A 21,898-nucleotide genomic window follows, 5' to 3' on the forward strand; every position below is an offset into this window, starting at 1 on the left:
TTTCACCTTGTTAGCCAGGATGGTCTCGATCTACTGACCTCGTGATCCGCCCGTCTCGGCCTCCCAAAGTGCTGGGATTACAGGCTTGAGCCACCGCGCCCGGCCTAGAAAAAATTTTTAATGTAAATAAGAAAACCAGTATTACTTGCCACAAATAACAAAGATAAACTGTCCAAAATCATGAATACAAAGCAGTTTAAGGTCTAGCTTTATATAATATTATTGCCCACTGAAAGTTTTGAGCCTAAAGTCTGATCTCTGTCTAAAAGGGGAAGAAGAAAAAGTGAGGTTAAAGATATGAATATGAAATGAGGTTTTCTCCTGACTGTAAGACTGAACAAGTGCAAGGGACTTTCTCAATATGTGAGTGAATATAATTTGCCATATTATTTAATCAATTCTGAGATACTTTTCCCCAAATTTTACTATTATTATTATTATTATTATTTTGAGACTGATTCGCACTCTGTCGCCCAGGCTGGAATACAGTGACGCGATCTCGGCTCACTGTAACTTTTCTCTCCCGGGTTCAAGCTATTCTCCTGCCTCAGCCTCCCGAGTTGCTAGGGTTACAGGCGCCCGCCACCACGCCTGGCCTTTCAAAATTTTTGGTAGAGACTGGGTTTCGCCCTGTTGGCCAGGCTGGTCTCGAACTCCTGACCTCAAGTGATCCGCCCGCTTCGGCCTCCCAAAGTGCTGGGATTACAGGCTTAAGCCACCGCGCCCGGCCTTTCCCCAAATTTTAATACTTTAAAATAGGGAACATCTTACAATCAACAGGTTGTGACAGGTTAATTGGCCGCGTTTTATCTTTGATAGGTAGCTCTAAAGTCAAGACAACTCGGGCACGATCCCGGGCAAGATTCCAGCACTACCTATTGTCATTTGTAGACCGGAGACAGGAATACCTATCTCACAGGCTGTTACACAATAGCGCCGGTGAAGCGCTTGTCACAAAGCCTGACCCAGGACAATCTCAAAAACGGAGATTCTGTTATTTAAATTGTTTATTTTTGTGCGCTAAGTTTCACATCAACCCAACTGTCTCTTGATAGGTTCCTACTAGGCACTAGAGATATGTTTTAGAAATTACTTATGATCGGGCTGGGAAGCAGTCGGGCGGGGTCGTAGGACGCCGCGCTCAGCTACCATCGCTGGGCGGTCAACAAGCGCGGGCCTGGCTCAACGCGGCGGGGCGCGGAGACCACAAGGCGACCGGGAGCGGCTGGGCTCTCGGCTGCACGCCCTTCGGCCAGGCCGGGAGCCGCGCCAGTCGGAGCCCCCGGCCCAGCGTGGCCCGCCTCCCTCTCGGCGTCCACCTGTCCAGGGTGCTGGACCACCACCAGGGGCGCCGCCGCTGGCGCTCAGGCCGCGGATGAAGAAGAAGACCCGGCGCCGCTGGACCCGGAGAGAGGAATTGACCCGGAGCGAGGAGTTGACCGTGAGTGAGGAGGCAACCGGGAGCGAAGAGGCGGCCCAGAGTGAGGAGGCGACTCCGGGCGAAGAGATGAATCGGAGCCAGGAGGTGACCCGGGACGAGGAGGCGACCCCGAGCGAGGAGGTGACCAGGGAGGAAATGGCGGCAGCTGGGCTCACCGTGACTGTCACCCACAGCAATGAGAAGCACCACCTTCATGTTACCCCGCAGCAGGGCAGCAGTGAACCAGTTGTCCAAGACCTGGCCCAGGTTGTTGAAGAGGCCATAGGGGTTCCACAGTCTTTTCAGAAACTCATATTTGAGGGAAAATCCCTGAAGGAAATGGAAACACCATTGTCAGCACTTGGAATACAAGATGGTTGCCGGGTCATGTTAATTGGGAAAAAGAACAGTCCAGAGGAAGAGGTTGAACTAAAGAAGTTGAAACATTTGGAGAAGTCTGTGGAGAAGATAGCTGACCAGCTGGAAGAGTTGAATAAAGAGCTTACTGGAATCCAGCAGGGTTTTCTGCCCAAGGATTTGCAAGCTGAAGCTCTCTGCAAACTTGATAGGAGAGTAAAAGCCACAATAGAGCAGTTTATGAAGATCTTGGAGGAGATTGACACACTGATCCTGCCAGAAAATTTCAAAGACAGTAGATTGAAAAGGAAAGGCTTGGTAAAAAAGGTTCAGGCATTCTTAGCTGAATGTGACACAGTGGAGAACATCTGCCAGGAGACAAGAGCGGCTGCAGTCTACAAACTTTGCCCTGGCCTAGTGAAGTATGGCAGAAAGAGGCTGTGCTGCCCTGAAGAATGGCACCACCAGCTCTGCCGTCTCTGGAGCAGAATTTACCTGATTTCTTCAGGGCTGCTGGGGGCAACTGGCCATTTGCCACTTTTCCTACTCTCATCCGATTCTCAATGAAAAACAGTGTCTTTGTGATTTTGAGTAAAGCTCCTGTCTGTTTTCTCCTTCTGTCTCTGTGGTTGTGCTGTCCAGCAATCCACCTTTTCTGGAGAGGGCCACCTCTGCCCAAATTTTCCCAGCTATTTGAACCTTTGGATGCTTTCTTTGGGCTGGTGAAAGCTCTAATTTGCCTTGGGCTAGTTTCAGGTTTATAGGCGGCCCCAGTCTTCAGATACATGAGGGCTTCTTTGCTCTTGTGATCACGTAGTCCCATAGCTATAAAACTAGAATCACCAGGAGGTTGCACCTAGTCAGGAATGTGGGGAATGGTCTAGAACAAGGTGTTTGGCACATAAGTAGACCACGTATCCCTCATTATGACCTAATTCCAGAACATCTGGCTGGGTTGTTGGTTTCTAGACTTTGTCCTCACCTCCCAGTGACCCTGACTAGCCATAGGCTATGAGATATCAGGGGGGCCATTCCTTTGATGGAGGCTGTGGTTGATGCAAGGCTTTCTTGTTCCCAAGCAAGTCTTCAGAATGTTAGAACCCAGTGTTGACTAAGTCTGTGCTTGAAACCGGGCCAGAGCCATGGCTTAGGAAGGGCAAAGAGAAGGCACCAGAATGAATAAAGCAGGCAAGTGGTGAAGCCAACCATAAACTTCTCAGGAGTGACATGTGCTTCCTTCAAAGGCATTTTTGTTAACCATATCCTTCTGAGTTCTATATTTCCTTCAAGGCTGTTCTATCCATTTTGTGGACTGCCCCCCACCCCATCATTGTTATTAAAAAATTGAGGCCTGGCACAGTGGCTCATGCCTATAATCCCAGCACTTTGGGAGGCTGAGGTGGGTGGATCGCTTGAGGCCAGGAGTTTGAGTCCAGCCCGGGCAACATAGCAAAACTCCATTTTGCTTAAAATAATAATAATAATAATAAACTCAGCGTAGTGGCATGTACCTGTAATCCCAGCTACTGGGGAGGCTGAGGCACGAGAATAGTTTGAACCTGGGAGGTGGAGGTTGCTGTAAGCTGAGATTGCGCCACTGCACTCCAGCCTAGGTCACAGAATGAGACTCCATCTCAAAAAAAAAAGAGTCGGGTGCAGTAGCTTCTTCCTGTAGTCCCAGCTACTAGGGAGGCTGAGGCTAGAGGATCACTTGAGCCCAGGAGTTTGAGTGTAGTCTGGGCAACACAGCAAGACCCCGTCTCTAAAAATTTAAATAAGTAAAAGTAAATAAAAAGGAAAAAAAAAGACACCGTTTATGCACTTATCAAGTAGAAGAGTGTTTTGCTTTTTTTTTGATTAATCATTTGATAAATCATTTCGTGGCTGTAGTCATAATTTATGCTTAATAACATTGAGAGTAGCCTTTTGTGCTAGAACTCTACCTAAAACGGTCAGTTGCTGTCACCCCATTCTTTAGCACAGTGCGCCATAGACAGACTTCTAAAAGGCCACTCTGAGACCCACATCATTTGGCAGAGAGAGTCGCTGAAGTCTCAGGAATTTAGGACTGGATAGGTTAAGACCTCAGACAAGGTGGTAGAGGTGGACTTGTGGACAAGGCTCAGCTCCCAGCCCACCGCACCCCAACTTTAATCAGAGCGGTTCACTATTGATCTATTTTTGTGTGATAGCTGTGTGGCGTGGGCCACAACATTTGATGAGAAGTTACTGTATACTGAACTGCCAAACACTTCCAAATTGTTCATATATATTAGTCATTTAATTCTCACATAACTTCAGAAGTAGACAGATATCCTTATTTTAGAGATGAGGAAACCGAGAGAACTTAGGTCATTAGCTAAGGTTGTAGAGTAAGCGGCAAAGCCAAGACACAAAGCTGGGCGGTTTGGTTTCAGGGCCAGTACTTTTCACCTCTACTGCTCTGAACAATACAGTATAACAACTATTTACATTATATTAGGTAGCATAATTAATACGGTGATTTAAAGTATACAAGAGGATGTGCATAGGTTATATGCAAATGTTATGCCATTTTTATCAAGGACTTGGGCATTTATGGATTTTGGTATTCAAGAGAATCCTGGAACCAACTCCCCAGGGGATGACTGTATATGTAAACATCACCACAGTTAATTTTCATCACCTCAAAGAAACCTGTACCCTTTAGTTACCACTCTCCTGTCCCCCCTGCCCTCTGCAGCCCTAAGTAACCACCAGTCTACTTTTGTCTCTATAGATCTGCCTATTTTAGACATTTTATATAAATGGAATCATATAATATGTGGTCTTCTGCGATTGGTTTATTTTGCCTAGCTTAATGTTTACGAGTGCTGTTACAGAATGCATGTTTCATTCTTTTTATGGCCAAATAATGTTCCATTGTATGGATATACTACCTGTCTGTCCATTCATCAGTCAGTAGGTATTTGGCATTCCACCTACAAATAATGCTAATATAAACATTTATTTACAAAAAAAAAAAAAGAAATTACTTATGATCTAGAACCCGCTGGAAGTCCACAGACTCAAGCTCATCGCTCTAGCGGAGCAAACAGCTGGGCTCCCGCCGGCCCAAGCTTCCGCAACTGCGTAGTCGGCGCTGTGACGTCCGGCGCGGCTCTGTGACGTCACGAATAGGTTCACTGTCAGAGGGGAGGGCCTTCTTCTCCAGGGGAGGGCTACGTGTTGACGCCATACGCCAGGGCGGGGCCGAGAGTTTAGAGCCCCGGAGTGGGGTGTCGGCGCCTCATTCGGGTGGAGCTGAGCCGGAGACAGGTAACCTTGCGCTGTCGCTGCGCCCGTCCCAGTGCCGGGTAGCGCGGCGCTTGGCGGCCCGGGGTTGGAGATAGCGAGAAAGGGCGAGGCCGCCGCGCCCTTGGTGCTGCGGGTGCCGCGGTGACAGGGGAGTGGAGCTGGATGGAGTGGGGCTGACGGAGGGTGGTAGGAGGGACGGGACCTGATGGATGGCCGTGGTAGCCAATGGCGCCGCGGGGCCCGCCCGGCAGGCGGAGATTGGCGGGTACGAGCGCGCTCCGAGGTCGCGCGGGGCGCGGAGCGACGCGCCATTGGCGGTCGTAGAGTGAGGGGCGGGCGCGGCGGCGGATGTGAGGGAGAGGGCGGTGCGTCCGCAAGGGTGACCCCCAAGGTCGCCGCGGGCGTCACGTGGCAGGCAGCTCTCTGGCGGCGTCCTTCCCGACCGGGACGCACTCTCCTTCCCGCCTATGAGGACCGCGTCGCTTTGTCCGAAAGACAGTGTGGCCTGGGCCTGCTCGAGTCGCGTCGGAACATCTAGCCTTGGGGTGGCCCTGGGTGGGACTGCCTGTTTGGATTACGGCGCAGACCTTGGTCCCGCCCCCACACCTGCTGCCCAAAGTTGGGACGAACAGATTGACTGAGATGAAGCTTATTTTCCGTAGAAACATCTTTCAAGCACCATTTTCCCTCGAAAATGTATCAGACATTGGATATGAGTTTTAACCTATTGAGATTTAATAGAAAACTTGCCGTGCCCTCGCCCTGACCCGGGTGCGTCCCACCTGCCATCCCCATCCCTTTGCCCAGAATATAGGACTTCGTGTTAGGGTTTCCTTGTGCCTTGTCTTGCAGTCCGTACCCTGAGTCTGATTTCCAGGTACACTGCTCTGAACAGCTGGGTTTAGGATGGGTAGCATAGGATAAAGCCTTTTTTTTTTATAAGGCAGCATTAGTTGCAACAAACTGTGCTTTGCCGTGTAGACCTAGGAGGAGAGTATATAACACTATTGTAGTTTTTGTAAATTAGCTGAGGACTGGATCTTGGAAAGTTGAATAAAGGTCACTGTATGCTCATTTTTTGTTGTTGTTTTGTTTGAGATGGAGTCTCTGTCGCCCAGGCTGGAGTGCTGTAGCGCGATCTCGGCTCACTGCAACCTCTGCCTTCCTGGATTCAAGTGATTCTCCTGCCTCAGCCTGCCGAGTAGCTGGTATTACAGGCACGTGCCTGGCAAATTTTTGTATTTTTAGTAGAGATGGGTTTTCACCACCTTGGCTAGGTTGTTCTCGAACTCCTGACCTCAGGTGATCCACCTGCCTTGGCCTCCCAAAGTGCTGGGATTACAGGCGTGAGCCACTGCACCCGGCCCCTCATTATTTTTTTTAAGCACACTTTTCACATTTCAGTTACTTTTTCCGTTTAAATAACATCTTTATTGAGATAAAATTCACATACCATGCAGTTCACCCATTTGACGTGCACAATTTCGGCCAGTCGTAGTGGGTCATGTTTGTAATCCCAGCACTTTGGGAGACTGTGAAAGGAATATCGATTGAGCTCAAGAGTTCAAGGAGACCAGCCTTAGCAACCAAAGTGATACCCTGCGTCTACAAAAAATAAAATTCTCAGGGTATGGTGGCATATACCGCATATACCTGTAGTCCCAACTACTCAGGAGGCTGAGGTTGGAGGATGGCATGAGCTGGGGGAGGTCCAAGCTTCAGTGAGCCATTATTGCACCACTACACTCCAGCCTGGGTGACACAGTGAGATCCTGTCTTAAAAAAAAAACCGGGTGCAGTGGCTCACACCTATAATCCTAGCACTTTGGGAGGCCAAGGCAGGTGGATCCCCTGAGGTCAGGAGTTTGAGATCAGCCTGGCCAACGTGGTGAAACCCTGTCTCTACTAAAAATACAAAAGTTAGCAGGGCGTGGTGGCGTGGGCCGGTAGTCTCAGCAGGAGGCTGAGGCAGGAGAATCGCTTGAACACAGAAGGCAGAGGTTGCAGTGAACCGAGATCACGCCACTGCACTACAGCCTGGGCGACAAAGGGAGACTCCAGCTCAAAAAAAAAAAAAAGGAAAGAGAAAACTACAGTATCATCTACTTTTTAGATTTTTAGGTAATTTTTATTTTGAGGTCATTGTACAAATTATTGATAAATTTATTTTAAGAACAGTAAAATGTTAAGAAATTGTACATAAAAATTTATTCTATGCAGTCATAATAAATAGTACAGAGAGATCCTGTGTTCCTTTCCCACTTCTCTAACATTGTGCAAAACTGTAGTAAATATCACAACCAGATGTTGACATTAGTAAAATTCAAGATACAGAATATTCCCATCATCGCAAGGATCCCTTCCATTGCTTTTTTATAGCTATACCCACATCCCTCCCATTCCCAGTCTTTCAACTCCTGACAACCATTAATCTGTTCTCCATTTCCCTAATTTTGGCATGTCAAGAATGCCAAATAAAGGGATTCATAGAGCCTTTTGGGATTGGTTTTTCCCACTCAGATTAATTCCCTGGAGAATCATCCAGGTTGTTGCGTGTACCAGTAGTTCATTCCTTGGCCAGGCACAGTGGCTCACGCCTGTAATCCCAGCAACTTTGGGGGGCTGAGGCAGGCAGATCGCTTGAGCCCAGGAGTTCAAGACCAGTCTGAGGAACATAGTGAGACCTCATCTCTACAAAAAAAAAAAAAATTAGCTAGATGCAGTGTGCGTTCTTGTAATCCCAGCTACTCAGGAAGCTGAGGTGGGAGGATCACTTGAGCCTGGGCTGTAGTGGCTGCAGTAAGCCAAGATCGGGTCACTGCACTCCAGCGTGAGTGACAGAGTGAGACCCTGTCTCAAAAAAAAAAAAAGTACTTCATTCCTTTTTATTGAAGCCGGGCTATAGATGTACCACAGTTGGTTTATTCTTCCATTAAAAGACATCTTTACTGTTTCCATTCTTTGGCTATTACAAATAAAGCTGCTACAAACCTTCATGTACAGGTTTTTATGTGAACATGAATTAACATTTCTCCAAGATAAATGCCCAGGAATACAATCACTAAGTCATAAGTCGTAGTGCATGCTTAGTTATTGAACAAACAGCCGAACTGTTTTCTAGAGAGATTGTACTATTTTACATTCACACTGGCACTGTATGATCTTTTTTTTTTTTTTTTTTTTGAGGCGGAGTCTCACTCTGTCGCCCAGGCTGGAGTGCAGTGGCCGGATCTCAGCTCACTGCAAGCTCCGCCTCCCGGGTTTACGCCATTCTCCTGCCTCAGCCTCCCCAGTAGCTGGGACTACAGGCGCCCGCCATCTCGCCCGGCTAGTTTTTTTGTATTTTTAGTAGAGACGGGGTTTCACCGTGTTAGCCAGGATGGTCTCGATCTCCTGACCTCGTGATCCGCCCGTCTCGGCCTCCCAAAGTGCTGGGATTACAGGCTTGAGCCACCGCGCCCGGCCGGCACTGTATGATCTTGTTTCTCCACATACTTGCCAGTGTTTGGTGATGTTACTTTTTTTATTATAGCCATTCCAATAGATGTGTAGTAATGTCTCTTTGTGGTTGTAATGTGCATTTTTCTGATGGCTAATGATGTTGAAAATCTTTGCATATGCTTATTTGCCATCTGTCTATTCTCTCTTTTCTTGGAAAAGATAGGATCTTGCTATGTTGCCCAGGCTGGTCTTGAACTCCTGGGATAAACTGATCCTCCTGTCTTGGCCTCCCAAAGTGCTAGGATTTCAGGCATGAGCCACCATGCCTGGCCCCTGTATACTCTTGGGTGAAATGTCTGTTCATATCTTTTGTCCATTTCGTAATTAGATTGTTCAGTTTTTGTTAACTGTTGAGTTTTGAGAATTTCTAATGTATCCTAGATACCAGTGCTTTGTTGGATATGTAGTTTGCAGATATTTTTTTCATCTTCGTTTGAGACGGAGTCTCACTCTGTTGCCCAGGCTGGAGTGCAATGGTGTGATCTTGGCTCACTGCAACCTCCGCCTCCTGGGTTCAAGCGATTCTTCTTTTTCAGCCTCCCAAGTAGCTGGGACTACAGCCACGTGCCACCATCCCCAGCTAATTTTATTTGTATTTTTAGTAGAGATGGGCTTTTACTGTGTTAGCCAGGATGATCTGGGTCTCCTGACCTCGTGATTGACACCCCCTTAGCCTCCCAAAGTGCTGGGATTACAGGTGTGAACCACCACGCCCAGCCACCTTTCATTATTATATTTATTTATTATTTTTGAGACAAGGTCTCACTCTGTCACCCAGGCTAGAGTAGAGTGGCATAATCACAGCTTACTGCAGCTTCTACCTTCCAGGCTCAAGCAATCCTCCCATCTCAGCCTCCTGAGTAGCTGGGACTATAGGCACGTGCCACCATGCCTGGCTGTTTTTTTAATTTTGTTTTGTTTTTTTGAGAGGGAGTCTCACTCTGTCGCCCAGGCTGGAGTGCAGTGGCGCGTTCTCAGCTCACTGCAACCTCCGCCTCCCAGATTCAAGCGATTCTCCTGCCTCAGCCTCCTGAGTAGCTGGGACTGTAGGTGCGTGCCACCACGCCCAGCTAATTTTTTTGTATTTTTAGTAGAAACAGGGTTTCACCATGTTAGCCAGGATGGTCTCGATCTCCTGACCTTGTGATCCACTCACCTCGGCCTCCCAAAGTGCTGGGATTACAGGCATGAGCCATTGCGCCTGGCTTGTTTTTGTTTTTGTTTTTTGAGACAGTCTCACTTTGTCGCCCAGGCTGGAATGAAGTGTTGTGATCTCAGTTCACTGCAACCTCCACCTCCCAGATTCATGTTATTCTTGCAACTCAGCCTCCTGAGTAACTGGGACTATAGGTGCCTGCCACCACACCTGGCGAATTTTTATTTTTTTAGTTGAGATGGGGTTTCACCATGTTAGCCAGGCTGGTCTCAAACTCCTGACCTCAAGTCATCTTCCTGCATCTGCCTCCCAAAATGCTGGGATAACAGGTGTGAGCCACCAGGCCCAGCCACCTGGCCTTTTTTTTTTTTTTTTTTTTTTTTTGGAGATGGAATTTTGCTGCTGTTGTGCAGGCTGGAGTGCCATGGCATGATCTGAGCTCACTGCAACCTCCACCTCCCGGGTTCAAGTGATTCTCCTGCCTCAGCCTCCCAAGTAGCTGGGATTACAGGCATGCACTGCCATGCCCCGCTAATTTTGTATTTTTAGTTGAGACAGGGTTTCTCCATGTTGGTCAGGCTGGTCTCAAACTCCCAACCTGGGGTGAACTGCCCGCCTCAGCCTCCCAAAGTGCTGGGATTACAGGCATTTTTTTTTTTCTTGTATATAATGCACTATTTCTCTCTGGCTTCCTTCAAGGTTTTTTGTTGTTGTTTTTTTGGGGGGGAGGGATTTGTATTGAGTTTTCTGAATTTGTTTATGATGTGTCTTGGCGTACATTTATTTGGGTTTATTCTGCATGGGGTTCTTTATGACTTTTTGCCAAATTTGGGAGATTTGTAGCCATTATTTCTTTGAATGGTTTTCCAGCCCCTCCTTCTGCCTTCGTCTGGGACTCTGATGACATCAATATTAGATCTTTTGTTATTTCCCTGAGGCCTTATTCTGTCCTCAAGTTCACTAATTTCCTCTGTCTTCTTTATTCTGCCATTTAACCCATGCTTAAGTTTTTTTCTTTTGCTTAGTGCATTTTTCAGTTCTGAAATGTCTATTTTATTCTCTACATCTTCTCTTTGCTGAAACTTTCTCATTTGTTTCAAGCATGTTCATAGTTGCTGGTGGAAGCATTTTGAGGATGCCTCTTTTAGAATCTTTGTCAGATAATTCTAAGTCTATGTCATCTTGGTATTGGTGTCTGTAGATTGTCTCTTTTTGTTTTTGTTTTTTTTTTGAGACGAAGTCTCGCTCCGTTGCCCAGGCTGGAGGAGTGCAGTGGCGCAATCTCAACTCACTGCAAACTCCCGGGTTCAAGAGATTCTCCTGCCTCAGCCTTCCGAGTAGCTAGGATTACAGGCGTATGCCACCATGCCAGGCTAATTTTTGTGTTTTTGTAAAGATGGGGCTTCACCATGTTGGCCAGGCTGGTCTTGAATTCCTGACCTCAAGTAATAACACCCACCTCAGCCTCCCAAAGTGCTGGGATTACAGGTGTGAGCCACCACCCCCAGCCAAGATTATCCTGGCCCTTGATATAAAGAGTGATCTTTGACTTACAACCTGGACATTCTGGGTGTTATGTTATGGACTCTTGATCTTGTTTAAATCTCTAAGTAATGCAGTCTTCCTCTGCTGGGGCAGGGAGGGGCTGCTTCCTCATTGTTGCTGGGTGGGATGTCTGGGGGAAGGGATTCCTTGTTATTGCTGTATGGCTGTAAGAGTTCCCCATTAGGCCTTGGTGATATCACTCTGCCTGGGAAGGGAGGGGTGCTGCTTCATTACTGCTGGATGGGATTGAAATCCAGACTCCCTGCCTGGTCTCCACTGACTTATCAGGGAGTGAGTTGGGGAGGACTCATTATTCACCAGGTGGGGATGAAAGTCCCTGATCTCTATTCTGACATCAGCTAAGTGGAGTGAGGAAGTTTCCTGTGGAGTTTGGCTGCAGTAGAGCAATTGTTCTTTAAAACTTTAAAAGTGTTCCATCTTGCTGCTCTTTTCCTGGTCCTTTGGCTAGAGAGAACAGGTTTCTGTTTGTAGTTTTCTTTGTCTACACCTATTGGCATTTCTGGATTGTAGGCTTCTCCAGTACCTAGGTCTGAGACATATGAAGCAAAAAGAAAATCAAGGACTCAGTGCTCGGCCGGGTGTGGTGGCTCATACCTGTAATCCTAGCATTTTGGGAGTCTGAGATGGGCGGATCACTTGAGGTCAGGAGTTTGAGGCCACCTTGGCCAACATGGCAAAACTGTCTCTATAAAAAATACAAAAATTAGCCACCATGCGTGTGGTAGTCTCAGCTACTTGGGGGACTGAGGTAGGAGAATTATTTGAGCCCGGGAGGTCCAGGCTGCAGTGAGCCAAGATCATGCCACTGCCCTCCAACCTGGGCAACAGAGCAAGACCCTGATAACAACAACAACAAAAAACTCAATCCTCTTTCCTTGGGTCCTCTGGTTCCTAGCCGGTCTGCTTCCTTCTGCACCCTTCAGAGTCTTGTTTTGTCTTAAATGTAATGCCTCATGTTTTTAGCTATATTTAGCAGGAAATAGACGTTTTATATATGCTTTAATGAGATGTTGAAAAATTGTCCTGCTTTCCATAAAGATTTAATATCAGTACCTTTTAAAAGTGCCTATTTATCTACACCCTCCCCAGTCAACCTATTTATACCACTTCAGTCATGGTCATCTCTGATGCTGTGGGACCACGTCTCGGGGAAGGGGCAGAACAGTCTTCAGACATATACTGAAGCATACTCAGGGATCTGATCAGAGAGGTGTCAGTCCCTACCAGTGGTGACGGCCCATGATTGGTGAACTAAAAAAGCTTCTGTGCTAAATGATGGAGACAGACTACTAATGTTTTGGAAGTTACCAGTTGACCACCACTCTGAATTAGCTAATGTTTAGGTTTAAATATCTTGGAAACTTGAACTTTTTTTTTTTTTTTTTTTTTTTTTTTGAGGCAGAGTCTTGGTCTGTCGCCCAGGCTGGAGTGCAGTGGCACAATCTCAGCTCACTGCAAGCTCCACCTCCCGGGTTCACACCATTCTCCTGCCTCAGCCTCCCGAGTAGCTGGGACTACAGGTGCCTGCCACCACACCCAGCTAATTTTTTGTATTTTTAGTAGAGATGGGGTTTCATCGTGTTAGCCAGGATGGTCTTGATCTCCTGACCTCGTGATTCACCCGTCTCGGCCTTCCAAAGTGCTGGGATTACAGGCGTGAGCCACCGTGCCCGGCCAGAAACTTGAACTTTTTATATCACTAGTTTGCCTTTTCTTTTCTGCACACACTTCGTCTCTCTCTCTCTCTCTCTCTATATGTATACACACACACACACACACATATATATGTGTGTGTGTGTGTGTGGTTTTTTTTGAGACGGAGTCTCGCTCTGTCGTCCAGACTGGAGTGCAGTAGCGCGATCTCGGCTCACTGCAGCCTGCACCTCACAGGTTCAAGCGATTCTGCTACCTCAGCCTCCCAGGTAGCTGGGACTACAGGCGCCCGCCACCATGCGATGCAACTAATTTTTTTGTAGTTTTAGTAGAGGCGGAGTTTCACCATGTTGGCCAGGCTAGTCTCAAACTCCTGATCTCAGGTGATCCACCCACCTTGACCTCCGAAAGTACTGGGATTACAGGCATGAGCCACCATACCCAGCCATTTCTTTAGTCATAGATACACCTTCAAGTTTTCAAAGTGCTTTCATATTTGTGTTACAATTACAAAAAGACATTATGAGGAGGTTAGGAGTAATTACTGTCTCCACTTTATGGCCCAGGAAAGCACACAGGGTGACTTGGTGTCACGAGGCCTCTGTGCCTGTAGGCTCAATAATTGTTTCCACTAGCAACCGAAAAAAACTTTACAGTTTAAAAGTAATCCTCACTACTTCCCTGTCCCTCAGCTTTTGTGTAATGAGGTGTCACTAGTGAAAGATACTAAATTCTTTGAGATTCTCAGCCAATAAGGGAGAATTGATGGCTGTACTCTGTATATGAGTTCTTTGTATTACTACAAAAATAATTGCAGGCATGAGATAACAGCCATAGGTTTGTAGCAAATGTTGTGTTCATGATTCATCAGAAAGACTGAGTCCGAAACTGAAAAAAAGAAAGTGGATGAGTTGTCCTTTAAAATGGTTGCCAGCTAACACTCATAGGGTATAAGGATCATGTAATGATGTGTCGTTTTTTTTCTCTCAAAGATTCATTTGCTGAGAAGCAGCAGACTGTTTTTGCTAGGTCTTGCCTTTTTAATTACCCCTCTTCCTAGCCAACGTCATATTGATAGGCGTCAGTAGTCGGTTTATTTCCCTCATTCTTTGTGTCCTGGGATAGGGTGCCTCCTGCCCAACTGGGGAAATTCAAGGCATAGACCTCAGAAGCTTCATGTTTCAGACAGAACCCTATTTAAGTATATCATTTCCTAAGGGCAGGGCATTTAACACCTGAAAACTAATTTTCCTTTGGTTTTTACTTTTTCTCTTTTTACAACTTATTTTTCCCAAATGTATGTGTTTATTCTTGTATCTTGAAAATAATGAATTACAACTTGTATCATTTTCATGTGCAGTGATAAGTTCAGTTACATTTTTTCTGACACATTAAAAAAATAACTTTATTGAGATATAATTCACATACTATACAATTCACCATTTAAATTGTAAGGCGAATGTTTTTCAGTATATTAGAGGATTGTGACACCATCAATACAATCTAGTTTTAGAGCATTTTCATCCTCTCCTCCCAAAAAGAAAGCCCTGTATCCATTGAGTCACTCCTCATCCTCCCCTCATTCCTCTGCCCCAGCCCCGGGCAACCACTAATCTACTTTCTCTCTGTATAGATTTGCTTATTCTGGAATGTGATATTATTATACGTATATAGGTTTTTGTCCATGATTCCTGATTTTAACTCCCATAGCTCTTGTTATTTCCTAAGTGACTAAAATAAGCTTGTATTTTGTTAAAGTATTTATCCTTGGTTCCTGAAGTAGCTTCCAAACAGCTTCAGAGTGATAAAAGTGAAAGACAGTCTTTCGTTATGATTTTGGGGTGCTTTAGGCCCCAGAAGCAGGCCTGTGGCACTCCTTTCACCTGCTGCTTTTTCTCCCCAAGGGAGGCCATAGAAACTAAAAATATACTCTAATATTCCTCCATTGTTCTGTCTTGGAGCCGGCCGTAAAGAAATTCTCTGACCTACCTTGTCTGATTGTAGGTCACAAGACACCCACTTCAGGAGTCCTGCCTCACACGCACAGGAAGGATCCTACACAGTGAGACCAGGAAGAATCTGAACAAACAGGCCTGGCTGGGTTTCCCCACTCAGTCTGTTGGTGTTAGATCATACCCTTTTTGTCTGATCACATATCTACGTGGTTATCTATGCTTCAGTCATGCGTATCCAAAGAAGTCTCCATAAAAGGCCCAAGATGATGGGGTACAGAGAGCTTCTGGATAGCTGAACATGTGGAGACTCCTGGAGGGTGGCATGCCTGGGGAGGGTATGGAAGCTCCGTACCCCATCCAACACCTTGACCTGTGCAACTCTTAATCCACATCCTATGTTATATTCTTTGAAAAAAACAGTAGATGTAAGTAAGTGTTTCCCTGAGTTCTTAGAAATTTTTTGAACCAAAGGAGGGGTTCTTGGGTTCTGCAGTTTCTAGCTGGTTGGCCAGAAGTACAAGTAAGATAACTGGGGACTTGCTATTACATCGGAAATAGGGGGCAGCCTTGTGGGATTGAGCTCTTGACCTGTGGTATCTGATGCCGTCTCCAGGTAGGTAGCGGCAGACTTGAATTGCATTATTGGTAGGGAGAATTCCTCACACATTTAGTCACAGAAATCTTCTGTGTTGATTGTTGTGTGAGAGCAGAGGAATAGACTCATAATGTCTTTTGCATCTGCTTCTTTTTACTGAGCATAATGTTTTCAGGGTTCCTCCAGGTGGAGCATGCACCAGCACTTCCTTAGTTTTCATTGCAGAATGCTATTATATTCTATAGATATAACGTGTTTTGCTTATCCATTCATCAGTGGTGGACATTTGAGTTGTTTCTTCTATTTGACTTTTACCAATAATGCTGCTGTGGGCATTTGTGTACAAGTTTTTTGTGGACGTACATTTTCATTTATCTTGATTATATATCTAGGAGTGGAATTGCTGAGTTATATGGTAACTTTATGTGTTTATTGGCTATTAGTATATCTTCTTTGGAGAAATGTCTATTCAAATCCTTTGCCTACTTTTTGATTGAGTTTTTTTTTTACTGTTGCATTATAAGAGTTCTTTATATATTGTGTATGTAAGTTCCTTATCAGATAAATGCAAATATTTTCTCCCATCTATATCATTTCTTTCTTAATAAGTTATTTGAAGCACAAAAGTTTTTTATTTTTTATTTTTTTGCTTGTTTTGACACAGAGTCTCACTCTGTCAACCAGGCTGGAGTGCGGTGGTGCAATCTCAGCTCACTGCAACCTCTGCCTCCTGGGTTCAAGGGATTCTCTCCTGCCTCGGCCTCCCAAGCAGCTGGGACTACAGGCGTGTATGACCACGCCCAGCTAATTTTTGTATTTTTAGTAGAAATGGGGTTTTGCCATGTTGGCTAGGCTGGTCTCGAATTCCTGACCTCAAGTGATCTACCTGCCTCAGCCTCCCAAAGTGCTGAGATTACAGGCGTGGGCTACCGCTCCTGGCCAAGTTTTTTATTTTGATGAAATCCAATTTGTGGTTTTTATTTTGTTGTTTATACTGGTGGTGTCATAACTAAGAATCCATTGCCTGAACCAAGGTCACAAAGATTTACTTCATGAAAGTTATAAAACTTCTAAGTATCTTACAGTTTTATCTCTTACACAGGACTTCGATCAATTTTGGATTTTGTATATGACTGTGCGACTTCATTCTTCTTTACACATGGAGCTCTAGTTGTCCCAGCACCTTCAGTTGAAAAGACTGTTGTTGGCCGGGCGCGGTGGCTCAAGCCTGTAATCCCAGCACTTTGGGAGGCCGAGACGGGCGGATCACGAGGTCAGGAGATCGAGACCATCCTGGCTAACACGGTGAAACCCCGTCTCTACTAAAAATACAAAAAACTAGCCGGGCGAGGTGGCGGGCGCCTGTAGTCCCAGCTACTCCAGAGGCTGAGGCAGGAGAATGGCGTAAAACCCGGGAGGCGGAGCTTGCAGTGAGCTGAGATCCGGCCACTGCACTCCAGCCCGGCGAAAGAGCAAGACTCCGTCTCAAAAAAAAAAAAAAAAAAAAGAAAAGACTGTTGTTTTCCCCACTGAATGGAGTTGGCACCTATTTAAATAGAAACATTCTTTTAAACCAAGTTTGTCCAACCTCAAGCCTGTGGGCCACATGTGGCCCAGGACAGTTTTGAATGTGGCCCAACACAAGTTCGCAAACTTTGTTAAAACATTATGGATGTTTTTGCAATTTTTTTTTTTTTTAAGCTCATCAGTTGTTGTTAGTGTTAGTGTATTTTATGTGTGGCCCGAGACAATTCTTCTAGTGTTGCCCAGGGAAGCCAAAATATTGGACATCCCTGTTTTAAACCAAAAATCAAAACACTTGAATATTTTGGACAGCTCAGAGGCACTTTCAGAAAAAGCGTTTTAAACAATTGAATGTCTCTACCAAATAACATACTATTCTTAAAGTTGACTTAGTATCAGTTACAGAATTCTAAGTTGAATTTCAAGACCTAATGTTGACTGGTCTGCAGTTTTCCTTCTTCTTGTATTTAATATATTTTGTTTGTTTTTTATTTTTTTAGAGATAGGGTCTCACTCTGTCACCCAGGCTGGAGTGGAGTGGCACGATCATAGCTCGCTGAAGCCTTGACCTCGTGGGCTCAGGCAATCCTTCCACCTCATCCTCCTGGGTAGCTGGGACTACAGACATGTGCCACCATACCCTGATAGCTTTTAAATTTTTTGTGGAGACGTGGTTTCACTGTGTTGCCCAGGCTGGTCTCAAACTCCTGGCCTCAAGCAGTCCTTAAGTCTTGGCATCCCAAAGTGCTAGGATTATAGGCATGAGCCACTGTGCTTGGTTTTTAATATCTTCTTATGCCATTTTATGTAAGAGAGAAAGGTGAAGAACGGGTATTTAACAGAATTGGAAATCTGCGTTAGTGTTGGCTCTGTGGGTCTGTCAGAGTGTGGACAGCAAACAGCTGTCCTGGCTGTTCCTGGGTGGAGTTGGGGATGTTGAGCCATCTGCTGGAGGGCATTTCCTCCCATGAGTCATCTTAAAGGAAGTTTAAAAATCTCAGCTGGGCATGTGGCTCACGCCTATAATATCAGCACTTTGGGAGGCCGAGACAGGCAGATCACGAGGTCAGGAGTTTGAGACCAGCCTGGCCAACGTAGTGAAACCCTGTCTCTACTAAAAATACAAAAATTAGCCAGGTGTGGTAGCACGCACCTGTTTTCCTAGCTACTCGGGAGGCTGAGGCAGGGGAATTGCTTGAACCCGGGATGGGGAGGTTGCAGTGAGCTGAGATCATGCCACTGGACTACAGAGCGAGACTCCATATCAAAAAAAAAAAAAAAAGGCTAGCTGTCCTGGCAGCTCTGCTGGGCAGCACTTAACTATTTGTCAGATTCAGTGACTGTGGATAGCAAAATGTCATGATTTACTTCAACAGGATCATGTTGAAGGGGGCACTTTGGGAAGAACAGATGAAATGGGTGTTTTACAGTTGTCAGTTCGGTACCTGTTAATTGGGCTATTGCAGCAACTGAATACTGATAGTTAATGAGGTGATGCTATTGTTTTCTGGTAGAAAACCCAACTCAGAGGCAATTGGGTGTTTAATGTTGCCCAGATAATGACATTAAAGGGAAAAAAATGAATGTTTTCCTTTGAGCCTGAGAAATAAAAAAAAAAAATAGCATAAAACGAAGCAACAGTAGTATTTTGCTGTCAATGTTAGGGCTTTTTGTCTCCCTTAAATATGTCAGTGGAAAAATTTGGAGTGTAGTTGGAGGTAGGAAGAACTACTGAATTAACTTAAAACTTTTGATTTCTAAAGTAAAAACCCAGGGGTAAAGATTGCATTCCCTAATTATATCCAGAATATATTGCTTGTTTACCGTTAATTTGTAAGGAGCAAGTTTTTGTTTGTGTTGTTTGTTTTTAAAGAATATGTTCTGCTGTTTCTCCTCTTGCTGACCTATCTCTTCTTAGTGGAGCAGGACACTCTGAGCCCTCTCTCGGTGTCCCTGATGTGTATCCTGAGCATATATGGGCCAAGAGGAATGTTCCGATACATAATATAGAGGATATTTTATGTAACAATTCATACTATGTTTCAGAGCTTGGATTTCTTTCGGGTGGGTGTGGACATGGGGTATAGTTCCAACTTTACGACCCGGGCGCCTGCTTTGAGACAAATTCATGAGCAACCATGTAGGCCAGCAAGCACCTTTTTTTCCCACAGGCAGCATCCTTGTGAACTTTCCTCTTGGATCCTGACTCTGCTGCTAGTAGCCTGTGACCTTGGATGAAATTAAGGGAATGGAAACTGAAGCTATCTGTAAAGTGAAAGAGCTGGTGCCTGCCTTACAGGGAACCTCTGGGTTTATGCAGGAATCAGATGTGTGGAGTTACTCACCATGGAGGACCCAGGGCAGGCAGCCATTATTGAACTGCTCTGTGTGCTCTTTTCAATCTTTGCAGGGCCCACCCACGTCTCCCTTGCTCAGACCTGGCTCCCCATGGCTTATGAAAGGGGGCTGAGTGCAGGAGGTGGCGGGCGGGACACCGGACATCCCTCTGTGGCTTTTCCTTACCCTTCCTAGTACCATGAGATTCTGGCTCTTCCCATCTCTGTTTCTGCCTATGGGTCCTTCCACATGCAGTGCCTCCTCTTCCCTCCTTCCCATCCATGTCCTTTTGCCCTGAGACACACCCACCTGGAAGGAGCCCGTCCTCTCACAGGTCTGCTGGCATATTCTGCACCTCTAAAGTACTCAGTGTTTCCTCTGCAATCTTTTCTGTGTTGTTTTCCCTCTGCTCAAGGGTGAATTGAGAGTAAGGAAAGTATTTTTCTAATTTCTTTGTATGTTCCGTAATATCGTAAGTACAGCAGGTCCTCAGTAGTTTCTGGACAGATAAGAAAATGTTTTTCTTATTCTGCAATTAATCCTAATCCTAATTCTAAATTAATTAATCCTTGTTGCCTTTTTTCTAATTGTTTTATATATATATATATAAAATATGTAAATTTAAAGAACATGGTATGTTTGTCATCTCAGCCCTTAAACTAGATTTAATTTTATTTATTTATTTATTTATTTATTTATTTTGAGACAGAGTCTCACTCTGTTGCCAGGCTGGAGTACAGTGGTGCAGTCTCGGCTCACTGCAGCCTCTGCCTACCAGGTTCAAGCAATTTTCCTGCCTCAGCCTCCCAAGTAGCTGGGTCTACAGGCACACACCACCACACCCAGCTAATTTTTGTATTTTTAGTAGAGATGTGGTTTCACCATGTTGGCCAGGATGGTCTCGATCTCCTGACCTTGTGATCCGCCCACCTCGGCCTCCCAAAGTGCTGGGATTACAGGCGTGAGCCACTGAGTCTGGCTCTTAAGTGAAGATGGTAATATCTGCAACTGTGCACTAACCTTTCTTGGGCTAGCACAGGCATCCTGTGTTAGTAGGTGCAAGAGTGTGTGTGAGTTTCACACAGTCACGGCTCTGTTGTGCGTGTGAACTGGTGGCACTGAGCAGGTAGTATTCTTGTGAATGTATTTATAGGCCAGGGTCTTTCTCCTCAACAGTTAAGAGTTGAACAAGTTTTGTTTCTTTGTTTTTTGTTTTTTTCTAGTAGCTTTTTAAAAAAAATTATCCTTTCTCTAGAACATCAGGATCTAGTAGCCTTGTCTCTTAAATGCTCATTTTTAAAATCTTTCTTTCTTTCCTTTTTTTTTTTTATTTTTATTTTTTATACAGGCAGTTGTGAAAAACTTCAGGACAAAAATGTTTCATTTAAGGACTTGTGCTGCTAAGTTGAGGCCGTTGACGGCTTCCCAGACTGTTAAGACATTTTCACAAAACAGACCAGCAGCAGCTAGGACATTTCAACAGATTCGGTGCTATTCTGCACCCGTTGCTGCTGAGCCCTTTCTCAGTGGGACTAGTTCGAACTATGTGGAGGAGATGTACTGTGCTTGGCTGGAAAACCCCAAAAGTGTACATAAGGTAAGGCTCGCAGGGCCGTGGGTCTACCTCGTGTTGGTGCGTTGGCCTGTTCCTGACTGGTCACCAGGTAAGTGTGTGCGTCCTGAGGAGTCAGCGGGCAGGCAGGCAACTGAAACGCCGTACCAACCACCGCATCTGTATCGGACCCAGCATGGCCCCAGCAGAAGCCATGGTCCCTGGATTGGCATCCAGCGGTAGACACTGCACTTAACTCTACGAGGATGTGAAGAAGCATGTGTGTGACCCTCCAGAATCTCCGCAAGGGCTGCCTCAGGATGAAGCCTCTGAAGAAAGAAGAAAGAAAGAAAGAAAGAAAGAACGTGTGTGGAAAAGAGCAGGACCTTAGGAAGCTCCTCCATTCTGTCTGGAGAGGATACTTTCATATGTAACATGCCTTAGTCCCCTCATGTAATTTCTGTATGAATGGCCTTTTAGATCATTATGTTCCTATTTTTTTCCTGTTTGTTTCTAACTTTTCTGTATTACATATAAGGGCATTTTCTAAACTTTTCACCACATGATTGCTGATGTAAGTCATGTCTTGTTTTTTTTGTTTTTGTTTTTGTTTGTTTTGTTTTGTTTGAGACAGAGTCCCGCTGTTGTCCAGGCTGGAGTGCAGTGGCGGAATCTCAGCTTGCTGCAACCTCCGCCTCCTGGGTTCAAGAGATTCCTGTGCCTCAGCCTCCCAAGTAGCTGGGACTACAGGCACACGTCACCACGCCTGACTAGTTTTTGTATTTTTAGTAGAGATGGGATTTTACTCTCTTGGCCAGGCTGGTCTCGAACCCCTGGCCTTAAGTGATCCACCCATCTTGGCCTCCCAAAGTACTGGGATTACAGGCATGATCCACCACGCCTGGCCAAGTCATGCCTTGTGACAGAATTCCTTTATTCTGTTTTGAGCCAGTGAATATTTATAGGTTTCGCTAACCACTCCTTGATTTTCAGGGAAAGCAGCCAG

At 45.5% G+C, this 21,898-nt stretch overlaps 2 protein-coding genes across 5 annotated transcripts in view; both read left to right on the forward strand.

The window, feature by feature from the left end:
- Positions 1 to 1,110: 1,110 nt before the first annotated feature.
- Positions 1,111 to 2,329, forward strand: LOC117073311 (BAG family molecular chaperone regulator 1-like). The gene is given in 2 exon segments (XM_033194063.1): positions 1,111 to 2,158; positions 2,160 to 2,329. Coding segments are annotated over 2 exon segments (819 nt in total). The 5' UTR covers positions 1,111 to 1,375; the 3' UTR covers positions 2,196 to 2,329.
- A 2,630-nt stretch (positions 2,330 to 4,959) lies between these two features.
- Positions 4,960 to 21,898, forward strand: part of OGDH (oxoglutarate dehydrogenase) — a 95,526-nt gene continuing 78,587 nt past the window's right edge. For all 4 annotated transcript variants that reach the window (XM_033194052.1, XM_033194054.1, XM_033194053.1 and 1 more), the window contains exons 1-2: positions 4,960 to 5,074; positions 20,689 to 20,937. In XM_033194052.1, the coding sequence (XP_033049943.1) occupies positions 20,716 to 20,937 (222 nt within the window). In that variant the 5' untranslated portion in view covers positions 4,960 to 5,074; positions 20,689 to 20,715. The remainder of the gene's footprint in view (positions 5,075 to 20,688; positions 20,938 to 21,898) is intronic.

Source organism: Trachypithecus francoisi, unplaced genomic scaffold (genome assembly GCF_009764315.1).
Source record: "Trachypithecus francoisi isolate TF-2019V2 unplaced genomic scaffold, Tfra_2.0 Lachesis_group4, whole genome shotgun sequence".
In the NCBI taxonomy this organism is placed as follows: domain Eukaryota; kingdom Metazoa; phylum Chordata; class Mammalia; order Primates; family Cercopithecidae; genus Trachypithecus; species Trachypithecus francoisi.